Raw genomic sequence first — 14,398 nt, forward strand, 5'->3', positions numbered from 1 at the left:
GAACACCTCTTGGTCCTGCTCTACTCTCCTCCCTCCTGGACAGACAGGTACAGAACACCTCTTGGTCCTGCTCTACTCTCCTCCCTCCTGGACAGACAGGTACAGAACACCTCTTGGTCCTGCTCTACTCTCCTCCCTCCTGGACAGACAGGTACAGAACACCTCTTGGTCCTGCTCTACTCTCCTCCCTCCTGGACAGACAGGTACAGAACACCTCTTGGTCCTGCTGTACTCTCCTCCCTCCTGGACAGACAGGTACAGCACACCTCTTGGTCCTGCTCTACTCTCCTCCCTCCTGGACAGACAGGTACAGAACACCTCTTGGTCCTGCTCTACTCTCCTCCCTCCTGGACAGACAGGTACAGAACACCTCTTGGTCCTGCTCTACTCTCCTCCCTCCTGGACAGACAGGTACAGAACACCTCTTGGTCCTGCTCTACTCTCCTCCCTCCTGGACAGACAGGTACAGAACACCTCTTGGTCCTGCTCTACTCTCCTCCCTCCTGGACAGACAGGTACAGAACACCTCTTGGTCCTGCTCTACTCTCCTCCCTCCTGGACAGACAGGTACAGAACACCTCTTGGTCCTGCTCTATTCTCCTCCCTCCTGGACAGACAGGTAAAGAACACCTCTTGGTCCTGCTCTACTCTCCTCCCTCCTGGACAGACAGGTACAGAACACCTCTTGGTCCTGCTCTACTCTCCTCCCTCCTGGACAGACAGGTACAGAACACCTCTTGGTCCTGCTCTACTCTCCTCCCTCCTGGACAGACAGGTACAGAACACCTCTTGGTCCTGCTCTACTCTCCTCCCTCCTGGACAGACAGGTACAGAACACCTCTTGGTCCTGCTCTACTCTCCTCCCTCCTGGACAGACAGGTACAGAACACCTCTTGGTCCTGCTCTACTCTCCTCCCTCCTGGACAGACAGGTACAGAACACCTCTTGGTCCTGCTCTACTCTCCTCCCTCCTGGACAGACAGGTACAGAACACCTCTTGGTCCTGCTCTACTCTCCTCCCTCCTGGACAGACAGGTACAGAACACCTCTTGGTCCTGCTCTACTCTCCTCCCTCCTGGACAGACAGGTACAGAACACCTCTTGGTCCTGCTCTACTCTCCTCCCTCCTGGACAGACAGGTACAGAACACCTATTGGTCAAATCAAATCAAATGTATTTATATAGTTCTTCGTACATCAGCTGATATCTCAAAGTGCTGTACAGAAACCCAGCCTAAAACCCCAGACAGCAAGCAATGCAGGTGTAGAAGCACGGTGGCTAGGAAAAACTCCCTAGAAAGGCCAAAACCTAGGAAGAAACCTAGAGAGGAACCAGGCTGTGGGGTGGCCAGTTCTCTTATATATATATATATCATATCATCATCTTGGACCAAGAGGTTTTCTGTACCTGTCTCACTATCATGGAATATCCCTCTCTCTCCGGCCACACAGACCCCCCGGGGTTAACTAGATATTATCTGTGTCATTTATAGCCTGGCACAGATAGTAAAACTACATTAAATACAACGTTAACTCGATATTATCTGTGTCATTTATAGCCTGGCACAGATAGTAAAACTACATTAAATACAACGTTAACTAGATATTATCTGTATCATTTATAGCCTGGCACAGATAGTAAAACTACATTAAATACAACGTTAACTAGATATTATCTGTGTCATTTATAGCCTGGCACAGATAGTAAAACTACATTAAATACAACGTTAACTAGATATTATCTGTATCATTTATAGCCTGGCACAGATAGTAAAACTACATTAAATACAACGTTAACTAGATATTATCTGTGTCATTTATAGCCTGGCACAGATAGTAAAACTACTGTAGCGACCCGCACAGACAGCTGTGTGTTATGTGTTCGGCTAGTAGGTGGTTGTGTTGTACTTACCAGTTCCCAGTGTTCGCGGGGTCCGACATGCCAATCAACCTGCTATCTGCCAATCACAGGAATGCCTGGGATGTTCTGATGCCGGGCATCCTGGTGGTTGGCGGAGTGGCGTGGAGGGGGCGGGGCATTGGAAGTTAAGGTTCAGCCTTTGTTCTCTCTCTTACGTCTGGGCTTCACAAGAGAAGGTCCCGATTGGCTTGTGGGGTATCTTTCATTTATTTGGCGTGAGCTAAGGCCAAACAGTAGCCTGTGTAAAGTTGCTAATAAACCGTCAATTCGTAACTCAATCCTCTGTCTGGACAATTGTTCCTTTATGATCTAGTCAGGTCATTACACTACATTAAATACAACGTTAACTAGATATCATCGCCACATAACTTATGTCGAATTTAAAAGACACCGTTACCGTTAGTAACGTCTGTTACACTGTAACTTACAGGCAGCCTCACATAAAAACCTATTGGTTAACAAAGCTTTGATTATGACCAAAGTCTATAGTAGTGAAAACTCTCTCTCTCTATTCTAACTTACCACACATTCACATCACTGCCTCGACATGAATGTGTCCTGTCAGAGCCGTTTCCTGTCCGTTAACTGTTAACAGTCTCGAGCCACAGCTTAACCAATGAGCTACAAGGAGGACTGACAGTCACGAGCGGTGCAGCAGCCTCTGCAGCAGCAGCCTCCCCCGGGTCCTAGTGCCCGCCCGGTAAGACGGTTAAGATGCGATGGAACGGTTGACGGAGAGAAAATAAATCACAGAGAAAATATATTGACTGATATATTAAATTGTTTAGGGAAGCTTTAGCTTTGGCTTTAATACATTCTGAAAATACTTGAAAACCAAAAGAGAAAAGAATAGTAGCCCTCCTCAGGAACAACAAAACCCTCACAGACCAACTTCTTCTTCTATGATATAATGGAGGTCCTCAAACCAACGTTAAAGGTGCATGGCGCCACCTACTGTTCTGGAGTGTGTTCAATCACAGTTTACACCACTCTAAATCCTCCTACCTAACTCAGTACTTCTGAGAAAATAAAAGAGTCCTACTAACTTATAATAGACCCTCCCCCATCCCCCAAATCCCTTCCAAGTGTAATGTTTACTGTTCATTTCTGATTGTTTATTTCACTTTTGTTTATTGTCTATTTCACTTGTTCTGGCAATGTAAACATATATTTCCATGCCAATAAAGCCCTATGAATTTAATTGAATTGAGAGAGAGACAGTTCCATTTTAATGTATAGGGGACATGAGTTGTCATGGTTACTCATGGTTATGTGATGAGGCAGCCCAGTCAGTTATATGAACCAGTCCATTCTCTGAAAGGGGTCCAGACAGCCTGTTCCCAACAGTGAGGTCAGTGGGATTGGATAGGGTCCCCTCTCGCTCTCTCTCTCTCTCTCTGACTGGAGGAGAGAAGTGAAATGGTGCGTCTCCTCTGGTCAACAATACTCACCTTGAAAGACTTCACAGCTTTTTGGAGATTCTTCAGCTCCTTCTTTCTCTCCTGGAATCTGTGCTGGACCTTCTGCTGACTCATCCCCAGCTGCCTCTGTGGAGAATCACTCTTCAATGAGCTATCAAGCTTTATTAGTCCAGTAGATCAATAGTATAGTAATGTGACATAGGACCCATAGAGAGGAAGGTCTACAATCCTGAGGAAGTCCCTTTACAATATGATATTATGTTGCTATGTGAATGATTATAGTTTTTATGGTAGGCCTACATGTATCAAGGGGTTGAGACTGAACTTTGGACTCATAAAAGGCCATTCAGAATGATAATAGTGTTTGACTTTAGAAAATGGTGATACATTTGGAGAATCTGGGTTAACATATCTATATACTCAAGGTTTGTGTTCATATTTGTGGATCCATTTCATATTGTATATAATATAATGATCTCATATTCAAACAGATTTAGTTCCTACTGTATCTTTAATTCTGTGTTTATCAGACAGTCACCAACAAGTTGTTCTGGTCTTACCTGTTTCTCAGTCCTCTCTGCTGCAGCTGACACTGTATCATGGCCTTTATGTTCATCCATCACACACAGCAGACAGATACACTGCTGATCGGTACGACAGTAAACCTCCAGCAGTTTGTCATGATGAGAGCAGATCTTCTCCTGTAGTTGTGCCGTGGCTTTGACCAGCTTGTGCTTTTTAAAAGCAGGAGATTCATAGTGAGGTTGGAGGTGAGTCTCACAGTAAGAGGCCAGACACGCCAGACAGGACATGAGGGCTTTCTGCTTTCTGGTCCCAGTGCAGACATCACACACCACATCTCCAGGTCCAGCATAGCACAGAGCAGGAGGGGGAGCAGCCTGGAGTCCTGTCTTCCTCAGTTTCTCCACCAGCTCAGCCAACATGTTATTTTTTCTCAGATTAGGCCTTGGAATGAAGGTCTCTCTGCACTGAGGACAGCTATAGACCCCTTTCAGATCATCCTGATCCCAGCAGCCATCAATACAGATTCTACAGTAACTGTGTCCACAGATAGTAGTGACCGGCTCCTTCAGTAGATCCAGACAGACAGAACAACAGAACTGGTCCTGGTCCAGCAGAACTCCCTGTTGAGCCATTTGGACGGTTGTTCACTCTCACACAGACAGACGACACAGAGACTCAGATCAGTTTCGTTTCCTCAGAAGAGAGTTTGTGGGAAGGGGAGGGACTTCCTGGTTCTGCCAGAGGGCTGAGGTTAGAGGGAGGGAGGGGTTAGAGGAATGGAGGAAGAGAGAGAGGAACTGCATGCAACAGCAAGAGGGAGACAAATAGTTTTGTTCCAAGTTTAGATCCCTTAAGAAATACTAAAGAAAACTATTGTTATTTAAAACATAAGTCATTATTTAAGTTAACCGGAGCCATATTGTATTGTGCACTGAGCTGAGATCTTCCATTCTCCTCTGCGCTGGTTACACTTCTTTTCATAGTGAACACTTCATTTCATATTTCATTTCAATAACACATTTCTACTTCCTCAATCAGCCTCTGAGGAGCTTTAACTTCTCTACCTGACGGTCTCATTACAACAGGCTGCCCTGGTGGGTCTGACACAGGAGTGTCTGGGCTTCTCTACCTGACCGTCTCATTACAAAAGGCTGCCCTGGTGGGTCTGATACAGGAGTGTCTGGGCTTCTCTACCTGACCGTCTCATTACAACAGGCTGCCCTGGTGGGTCTGACACAGGAGTGTCTGGGCTTCTCTACCTGACCGTCTCATTACAACAGGCTGCCCTGGTGGGTCTGATACAGGAGTGTCTGGGCTTCTCTACCTGACCGTCTCATTACAACAGGCTGCCCTGGTGGGTCTGATACAGGAGTGTCTGGGCTTCTCTACCTGACCGTCTCATTACAACAGGCTGCCCTGGTGGGTCTGATACAGGAGTGCCTGTCTGTCTGCTCACACTCAGGTACATGGAACACGTGTCTCCTATTTCTCCTGGACGTAACTCCCTCAGGTGTCATTACATCATGTGACCTGGTTGCCACTGTTTTCACCACACGGGCCTCAACGCTCCATGTTTTCCCATCATGCATTTACCCCCCTATCATTTGGACTGAGATCACGGAGCACCTTGGATCCTTTGTCATAGTACCTTTTCTGTTCCCTCTTTCCTCTCCGTTAAGAATCACCTCGTCCTGCTGCTCTGTTTCTAGGAGGACAACCTAGTTTGGAGTTTCCTGTTGACCAACAGCTCTGCAGGAGACAGGCCATGTTTTAGTGGAGGAGCCCTCTAGTTTAACAAAGCTAGATACGGATCTGTCTTTGAGTCCAGAGCTTTCTTAAGCAGTAGTTTGACTGTTCTGACACCGTTCTCCTGTAACCGATTAGACTGTGGGTACGGTCGGCTTGAGGGGACATGCTTGAACCCCTACAGCTGATCAAAATCACTGAAAGCTGAACAGCTGAACTGTGAGGTGTTGTCTGTACGGACTACCTCTGAGACCTCATGACGAGCAAAGAATGACTGAATGTGAGTTATCAGCTGAACTGTGAGGTGTTGTCCGTACGGACTACCTCTGAGACCTCATGACGAGCAAAGAATGACTCAATGTGAGTTATCAGCTGAACTGTGAGGTGTTGTCCGTACGGACTACCTCTGAGACCTCATGACGAGCAAAGAATGACTCAATGTGAGTTATCAGCTGAACTGTGAGGTGTTGTCTGTACGGACTACCTCTGAGACCTCATGACGAGCAAAGAATGACTCAATGTGAGTTATCAGCTGTTATCAGCTGAACTGTGAGGTGTTGTCCGTACGGACTACCTCTGAGACCTCATGATGAGCAAAGAATGACTCAATGTGAGTTATCAGCTGAACTGTGAGGTGTTGTCCGTACGGACTACCTCTGAGACCTCATGACGAGCAAAGAATGACTCAATGTGAGTTATCAGCTGAACTGTGAGGTGTTGTCTGTACGGACTACCTCTGAGACCTCATGACGAGCAAAGAATGACTCAATGTGAGTTATCAGCTGAACTGTGAGGTGTTGTCTGTACGGACTACCTCTGAGACCTCATGACGAGCAAAGAATGACTCAATGTGAGTTATCAGCTGAACTGTGAGGTGTTGTCTGTACAGACTACCTCTGAGACCTCATGACGAGGAAAGAATGACTCAATGTGAGTTATCAGCTGTTATCAGCTGAACTGTGAGGTGTTGTCTGTACGGACTACCTCTGAGACCTCATGATGAGCAAAGAATGACTCAATGTGAGTTATCAGCTGTTATCAGCTGAACTGTGAGGTGTTGTCCGTACGGACTACCTCTGAGACCTCATGACGAGCAAAGAATGACTCAATGTGAGTTATCAGCTGAACTGTGAGGTGTTGTCTGTACGGACTACCTCTGAGACCTCATGACGAGCAAAGAATGACTCAATGTGAGTTATCAGCTGTTATCAGCTGAACTGTGAGGTGTTGTCCGTACGGACTACCTCTGAGACCTCATGATGAGCAAAGAATGACTCAATGTGAGTTATCAGCTGTTATCAGCTGAACTGTGAGGTGTTGTCCGTACGGACTACCTCTGAGACCTCATGACGAGCAAAGAATGACTCAATGTGAGTTATCAGCTGAACTGTGAGGTGTTGTCTGTACGGACTACCTCTGAGACCTCATGACGAGCAAAGAATGACTCAATGTGAGTTATCAGCTGAACTGTGAGGTGTTGTCTGTACGGACTACCTCTGAGACCTCATGACAAGCAAAGAATGACTCAACATGAACTACTTCCTCTCCTCTATATGACAGTTAGTGTGTAGAAACAGAGTATAGAAACGACTTCCTCTCCTCTATATGACAGTTAGTGTGTAGAAACAGAGTATAGAAACTACTTCCTCTCCTCTATATGACAGTTAGTGTGTAGAAACAGAGTATAGAAACAACTTCCTCTCCTCTATATGACAGTTAGTGTGTAGAAACAGAGTATAGAAACTACTTCCTCTCCTCTATATGACAGTTAGTGTGTAGAAACAGAGTATAGAAACTACTTCCTCTCCTCTATATGACAGTTAGTGTGTAGAAACAGACTATAGAAACTACTTCCTCTCCTCTATATGACAGTTAGTGTGTAGAAACAGAGTATAGAAACTACTTCCTCTCCTCTATATGACAGTTAGTGTGTAGAAACAGAGTATAGAAACTATTTCCTCTCCTCTATATGACAGTTAGTGTGTAGAAACAGAGTATAGAAACTACTTCCTCTCCTCTATATGACAGTTAGTGTGTAGAAACAGAGTATAGAAACTACTTCCTCTCCTCTATATGACAGTTAGTGTGTAGAAACAGAGTATAGAAACGACTTCCTCTCCTCTATATGACAGTTAGTGTGTAGAAACAGAGTATAGAAACTACTTCCTCTCCTCTATATGACAGTTAGTGTGTAGAAACAGAGTATAGAAACTACTTCCTCTCCTCTATATGACAGTTAGTGTGTAGAAACAGAGTATAGAAACTACTTCCTCTCCTCTATATGACAGTTAGTGTGTAGAAACAGAGTATAGAAACTACTTCCTCTCCTCTATATGACAGTTAGTGTGTAGAAACAGAGTATAGAAACTACTTCCTCTCCTCTATATGACAGTTAGCAGATGTGTAGAAACAGAGTATAGAAAAGCTTGTCTGTTCAGATTGCTGACGTTGACAAAGGCTCACACTCTTCTCTGTTACTTCCTGCCCGTTTCTATAGAGATGACTTCCTTCAGATAGAACTGAAACGGGATGTGTCACACCCTGCGGTCGTAACCCAATGTCTAATCTAAATATCATTTTTTCCACCATTGCGGCCCATCAGGAAGTCCATGATCCAGTTGCAGAGGGAGGTGTTTAGTCCCAGGCTCCTTAGCTTAGTGAGGAGCTTTGTGAGCACTACGGTGTTGAACGCTGAGCTGTAGTCAATGAACAGCATTCAGCATTCTCATGTAACTGATCCTGTTGTCCAGGTGGGAAAGGGCAGTGTAGAGTGCCATTGGGATTGCGTCATCTGTGGATCTGTTGGGGCGGTATGTGAAGTGGTATGGGTCTAGGGTTTCCAGGATGATGCTGTTGATGTCTGATTTGATTTCAATAGGGGCACCTACAGTGGGGAGAACAAGTATTTGATACACAGCAGATTTTGCAGGTTTTCCTACTTACAAAGCATGTAGAGGTCTGTAATTTCTATCATAGGTACACTTCAACTGTGAGAGACGGAATCTAAAACAAAAATCCTGAAAATCACATTGTATGATTTTTAAGTAATTAATTTGCATTTTATTGCATGACATAAGTATTTGATAACCAGTAAGAATTCCGGCTCTCACAGACCTGTTAGTTTTTCTTTAAGAATCCCTCCTGACTCTCCACTCATTACCTGTATTAACTCAAATTAAATCAAGTAAATCACATTCCATGATTTTTAAGTAATTAATTTGCATTCTCCAATCACAGCCATTAAACTCTGTAAGTGTTTTAACCTTTATTTAACTAGACAAGTCAGTTAAGAACAAATTCTTATTTACAATGACGGCCTACCCCGGACAACACTGGGACAATTGTGCTCCACCCTATGGGACTCCCAATCACGGCCGGTTGTGATACAGCCTGGATTCAAACCAGGGACTGTAGTGACACCTCTTGTACTGAGATGCAGTGCCTTTGACCACTGTGATACAGCCTGGATTCAAACCAGAGACTGTAGTGACACCTCTTGCACTGAGATGCAGTGCCTTAGACCGCTGTGATACAGCCTGGATTCAAACCAGGGACTGTAGTGACACTGATATGCAGTGCCTTAGACCCCAGCGCCACTCAGGAGCAGTGATCTAATGCTGAGCCGTTGAGCATTGGAAAACCTCCCTGGTCTTTGTGGTCAAATCTGTGTTTGAATTCCACTGAGGGACCTTACAGATACACTATATATACAGCAGTATGTGGACACCCCTTACAGATACACTATATATACAGCAGTATGTGGACACCCCTTACAGATACACTATATATACAGCAGTATGTGGACACCCCTTACAGATACACTATATATACAGCAGTATGTGGACACCCCTTACAGATACACTATATATACAGCAGTAGCAAATCAAATCAAATCAAATCAAATGTTATTTGTCACATACACATGGTTAGCAGATGTTAATGCGAGTGTAGCGAAATGCTTGTGCTTCTAGTTCCGACAATGCAGTAATAACAAGTAATCTAACTAACAATTCCAAAACTACTGTCTTGTACACAGTGTAAGGGGATAAAGAATATGTACATAAGGATATATGAATGAGTGATGGTACAGAGCAGCATAGGCAAGATACAGTAGATGGTATCGGGTACAGTATGTACAAATGAGATGAGTATGTAAACAAAGTGGCATAGTATAGTATAAAGTGGCTAGTGATACATGTATTACATAAGGATACCGTCGATGATATAGAGTACAGTATATACGTATGCATATGAGATGAATAATGTAGGGTAAGTAACATTTATATAAGGTAGCATTGTTTAAAGTGGCTAGTGATATATTTACATCATTTCCCATCAATTCCCATTATTAAAGTGGCTGGAGTTGAGTCAGTGTCAGTGTGTTGGCAGCAGCCACTCAGTGTTAGTGGTGGCTGTTTAACAGTCTGATGGCCTTGAGATAGAAGCTGTTTTTCAGTCTCTCGGTCCCAGCTTTGATGCACCTGTACTGACCTCGCCTTCTGGATGATAGCGGGGTGAACAGGCAGTGGCTCGGGTGGTTGATGTCCTTGATGATCTTTATGGCCTTCCTGTGACATCGGGTGGTGTAGGTGTCCTGGAGGGCAGGTAGTTTGCCCCCGGTGATGCGTTGTGCAGACCTCACTACCCTCTGGAGAGCCTTACGGTTGAGGGCGGTGCAGTTGCCATACCAGGCGGTGATACAGCCCGCCAGGATGCTCTCGATTGTGCATCTGTAGAAGTTTGTGAGTGCTTTTGGTGACAAGCCGAATTTCTTCAGCCTCCTGAGGTTGAAGAGGCGCTGCTGCGCCTTCTTCACGATGCTGTCTGTGTGAGTGGACCAATTCAGTTTGTCTGTGATGTGTATGCCGAGGAACTTAAAACTTGCTACCCTCTCCACTACTGTTCCATCGATGTGGATAGGGGGGTGTTCCCTCTGCTGTTTCCTGAAGTCCACAATCATCTCCTTAGTTTTGTTGACGTTGAGTGTGAGGTTGTTTTCCTGACACCACACTCCGAGGGCCCTCACCTCCTCCCTGTAGGCCGTCTCATCGTTGTTGGTAATCAAGCCTACCACTGTTGTGTCGTCCGCAAACTTGATGATTGAGTTGGAGGCGTGCGTGGCCACGCAGTCGTGGGTGAACAGGGAGTACAGGAGAGGGCTCAGAACGCAACCTTGTGGGGCCCCAGTGTTGAGGATCAGCGGGGAGGAGATGTTGTTGCCTACCCTCACCACCTGGGGGCGGCCCGTCAGGAAGTCCAGTACCCAGTTGCACAGGGCGGGGTCGAGACCCAGGGTCTCGAGCTTGATGACGAGCTTGGAGGGTACTATGGTGTTGAATGCCGAGCTGTAGTCGATGAACAGCATTCTCACATAGGTATTCCTCTTGTCCAGATGGGTTAGGGCAGTGTGCAGTGTGGTTGAGATTGCATCGTCTGTGGACCTATTTGGGCGGTAAGCAAATTGGAGTGGGTCTAGGGTGTCAGGTAGGGTGGAGGTGATATGGTCCTTGACTAGTCTCTCAAAGCACTTCATGATGACGGATGTGAGTGCTACGGGGCGGTAGTCATTTAGCTCAGTTACCTTAGCTTTCTTGGGAACAGGAACAATGGTGGCCCTCTTGAAGCATGTGGGAACAGCAGACTGGTATAGGGAATGATTGAATATGTCCGTAAACACACCGGCCAGCTGGTCTGCGCATGCTCTGAGGGCGCGGCTGGGGATGCCATCTGGGCCTGCAGCCTTGCGAGGGTTAACACGTTTAAATGTCTTACTCACCTCGGCTGCAGTCAAGGAGAGGCCGCATGTTTTCGTTGCAGGCCGTGTCAGTGGCACTGTATTGTCCTCAAAGCGGGCAAAAAAGTTATTTAGTCTGCCTGGGAGCAAGACATCCTGGTCCGTGACTGGGCTGGGTTTCTTCCTGTAGTCCGTGATTGACTGTAGACCCTGCCACATGCCTCTTGTGTCTGAGCCGTTGAATTGAGATTCTACTTTGTCTCTGTACTGGCGCTTAGCTTGTTTGATAGCCTTGCGGAGGGAATAGCTGCACTGTTTGTATTCGGTCATGTTACCAGACACCTTGCCCTGATTAAAAGCAGTGGTTCGCGCTTTCAGTTTCACACGAATGCTGCCATCAATCCACGGTTTCTGGTTAGGGAATGTTTTAATCGTTGCTATGGGAACGACATCTTCAACGCACGTTCTAATGAACTCGCACACCGAATCAGCGTATTCGTCAATGTTGTTATCTGACGCAATACGAAACATCTCCCAGTCCACGTGATGGAAGCAGTCTTGGAGTGTGGAGTCAGCTTGGTCGGACCAGCGTTGGACAGACCTCAGCGTGGGAGCCTCTTGTTTTAGTTTCTGTCTGTAGGCAGGGATCAACAAAATGGAGTCGTGGTCAGCTTTTCCGAAAGGGGGGCGGGGCAGGGCCTTATATGCGTCGCGGAAGTTAGAGTAACAATGGTCCAAGGTCTTTCCTCCCCTGGTTGCGCAATCGATATGCTGATAAAATTTGGGGAGTCTTGTTTTCAGATTAGCCTTGTTAAAATCCCCAGCTACAATGAATGCAGCCTCCGGATAAATTGTTTCCAGTTTGCAGAGAGTTAAATAAAGTTCGTTCAGAGCCATCGATGTGTCTGCTTGGGGGGGGATATATACGGCTGTGATAATAATCGAAGAGAATTCTCTTGGTAGATAATGCGGTCTACATTTGATTGTGAGGAATTCTAAATCAGGTGAACAGAAGGATTTGAGTTCCTGTATGTTTCTTTCATCGCACCATGTCACGTTAGTCATAAGGCATACGCCCCCGCCCCTCTTTTTACCAGAAAGATGTTTTTTCCTGTCTGCGCGATGCGTGGAGAAACCTGTTGGCTGCACCGCTTCGGATAGCGTCTCTCCAGTAAGCCACGTTTCCGTGAAGCAAAGAACGTTACAGTCTCTGATGTCCCTCTGGAATGCTACCCTTGCTCGGATTTCATCAACCTTGTTGTCAAGAGACTGGACATTGGCAAGAAGAATGCTAGGGAGTGGTGCGCGCTGTGCCCGTCTCCGGAGTCTGACCAGAAGACCGCCTCGTTTCCCTCTCTTTCGGAGTCGTTTTTTTGGGTCGCTGCATAGGATCCACTCCGTTGTCCTGTTTGTAAGGCAGAACACAGGATCCGCGTCGCGAAAAACATATTCTTGGTCGTACTGATGGTGAGTTGATGCTGATCTTATATTCAGTAGTTCTTCTCGACTGTATGTAATGAAACCTAAGATGACCTGGGGTACTAATGTAAGAAATAACACGTAAAAAAAAAAAAAAAAACTGCATAGTTTCCTAGGGACGCGAAGTGAGGCGGCCATCTCTGTCGGCGCCGGATACACTATATATACAGCAGTATGTGGACACCCCTTACAGATACACTATATATACAGCAGTATGTGGACACCCCTTACAGATACACTATATAATGATAATGGTAGTTGAACAGTTGTGTGTGTACTGCCTGGAATAATGAGCCTGTACACCCAGTAGAACCAGGAATGAAGAACGGTAGTGTAAACTGTAACTGTAAACCTATGAGCCAACTGGCCCTGATGCCCTGTACACCCAGTAGAACCAGGAATGAAGAACGGTAGTGTAAACTGTAACTGTAAACCTATGAGCCAACTGGCTCTGATGCTCTGTACACCCAGTAGGACCAGGAATGAAGAACGGTAGTGTAAACTGTAACTGTAAACCTATGAGCCAACTGGCTCTGATGCTCTGTTTCCTAGGTTGAAGAATGTATGGTTTTCTAGCCTTTAACTCACTGGCTATCAGACTGGGGGTTTTAGTGTGTAAATAAAGAACTTGAAGTAGAAGCTAAGACAAGACAGGAAGCAAAGAAACCATTGTCCAATCAGAGAGACAGGAGGCAAAGAAACCATTGTCCAATCAGAGAGACAGGAGGCAAAGAAACCATCGTCCAATCAGAGAGACAGGAAGCAAAGAAACCATTGTCCAATCAGAGAGACAGGAGGCAAAGAAACCATCGTCCAATCAGAGAGACAGGAGGCAAAGAAACCATTGTCCAATCAGAGAGACAGGAGGCAAAGAAACCATCGTCCAATCAGAGAGACAGGAAGCAAAGAAAAGATTGTCAGCACAAACTGACCTGGGACCAGGCTAACTATTCATCAGTTTAAGGGACCAGGCTAACTATTCATCAGTTTAAGGGACCAGGCTAACTATTCATCAGTTTAAGGTACCAGGCTAACTATTCATCAGTTTAAGGGACCAGGCTAACTATTCATCAGTTTAAGGGAACAGGCTAACTATTCATCAGTTTAAGGGACCAGGCTAACTATTCATCAGTTTAAGGGACCAGGCTAACTATTCATCAGTTTAAGGGACCAGGCTAACTATTCATCAGTTTAAGGTACCAGGCTAACTATTCATCAGTTTAAGGGACCAGGCTAACTATTCATCAGTTTAAGGGACCAGGCTAACTATTCATCAGTTTAAGGTACCAGGCTAACTATTCATCAGTTTAAGGGACCAGGCTAACTATTCATCAGTTTAAGGTACCAGGCTAACTATTCATCAGTTTAAGGGACCAGGCTAACTATGGACCAGGCTAACTATTCATCAGTTTAAGTTGAAGAATCAATACACAAATCAAGTTCAAGATCAAAAATCTATTTTTTTATTAAGTATAAAAAGTTTATAAAACGTAACAATTTATCACCAGAAACAGAGGTTTATAAAACATCTGAAACACAAGATATGTGTTGTCAGACATATTTGAAACATCTG

At 45.4% G+C, this 14,398-nt stretch overlaps 2 protein-coding genes and 1 pseudogene across 2 annotated transcripts in view; all 3 read right to left on the reverse strand.

Moving 5' to 3' along the window:
* LOC118947078 (tripartite motif-containing protein 16-like) overlaps positions 1–2,469 on the reverse strand; it is a 26,442-nt gene extending 23,973 nt beyond the window's left edge. The window contains exon 1 of the mRNA XM_036972152.1: positions 2,459–2,469. Coding sequence (XP_036828047.1) covers positions 2,459–2,469 — 11 coding nt within the window. The remainder of the gene's footprint in view (positions 1–2,458) is intronic.
* LOC118947081 lies at positions 2,298–4,531 on the reverse strand (annotated as a pseudogene).
* The window catches only part of LOC118936624 (E3 ubiquitin/ISG15 ligase TRIM25-like), a 109,910-nt gene continuing 100,039 nt past the window's right edge, over positions 4,528–14,398 (reverse strand). The window contains exon 2 of the mRNA XM_036972212.1: positions 4,528–4,611. Within this exon, the coding sequence (XP_036828107.1) occupies positions 4,561–4,611 (51 nt within the window). The 3' untranslated portion in view covers positions 4,528–4,560. The remainder of the gene's footprint in view (positions 4,612–14,398) is intronic.

Source organism: Oncorhynchus mykiss, unplaced genomic scaffold (genome assembly GCF_013265735.2).
Source record: "Oncorhynchus mykiss isolate Arlee unplaced genomic scaffold, USDA_OmykA_1.1 un_scaffold_121, whole genome shotgun sequence".
In the NCBI taxonomy this organism is placed as follows: Eukaryota; Metazoa; Chordata; class Actinopteri; order Salmoniformes; family Salmonidae; genus Oncorhynchus; species Oncorhynchus mykiss.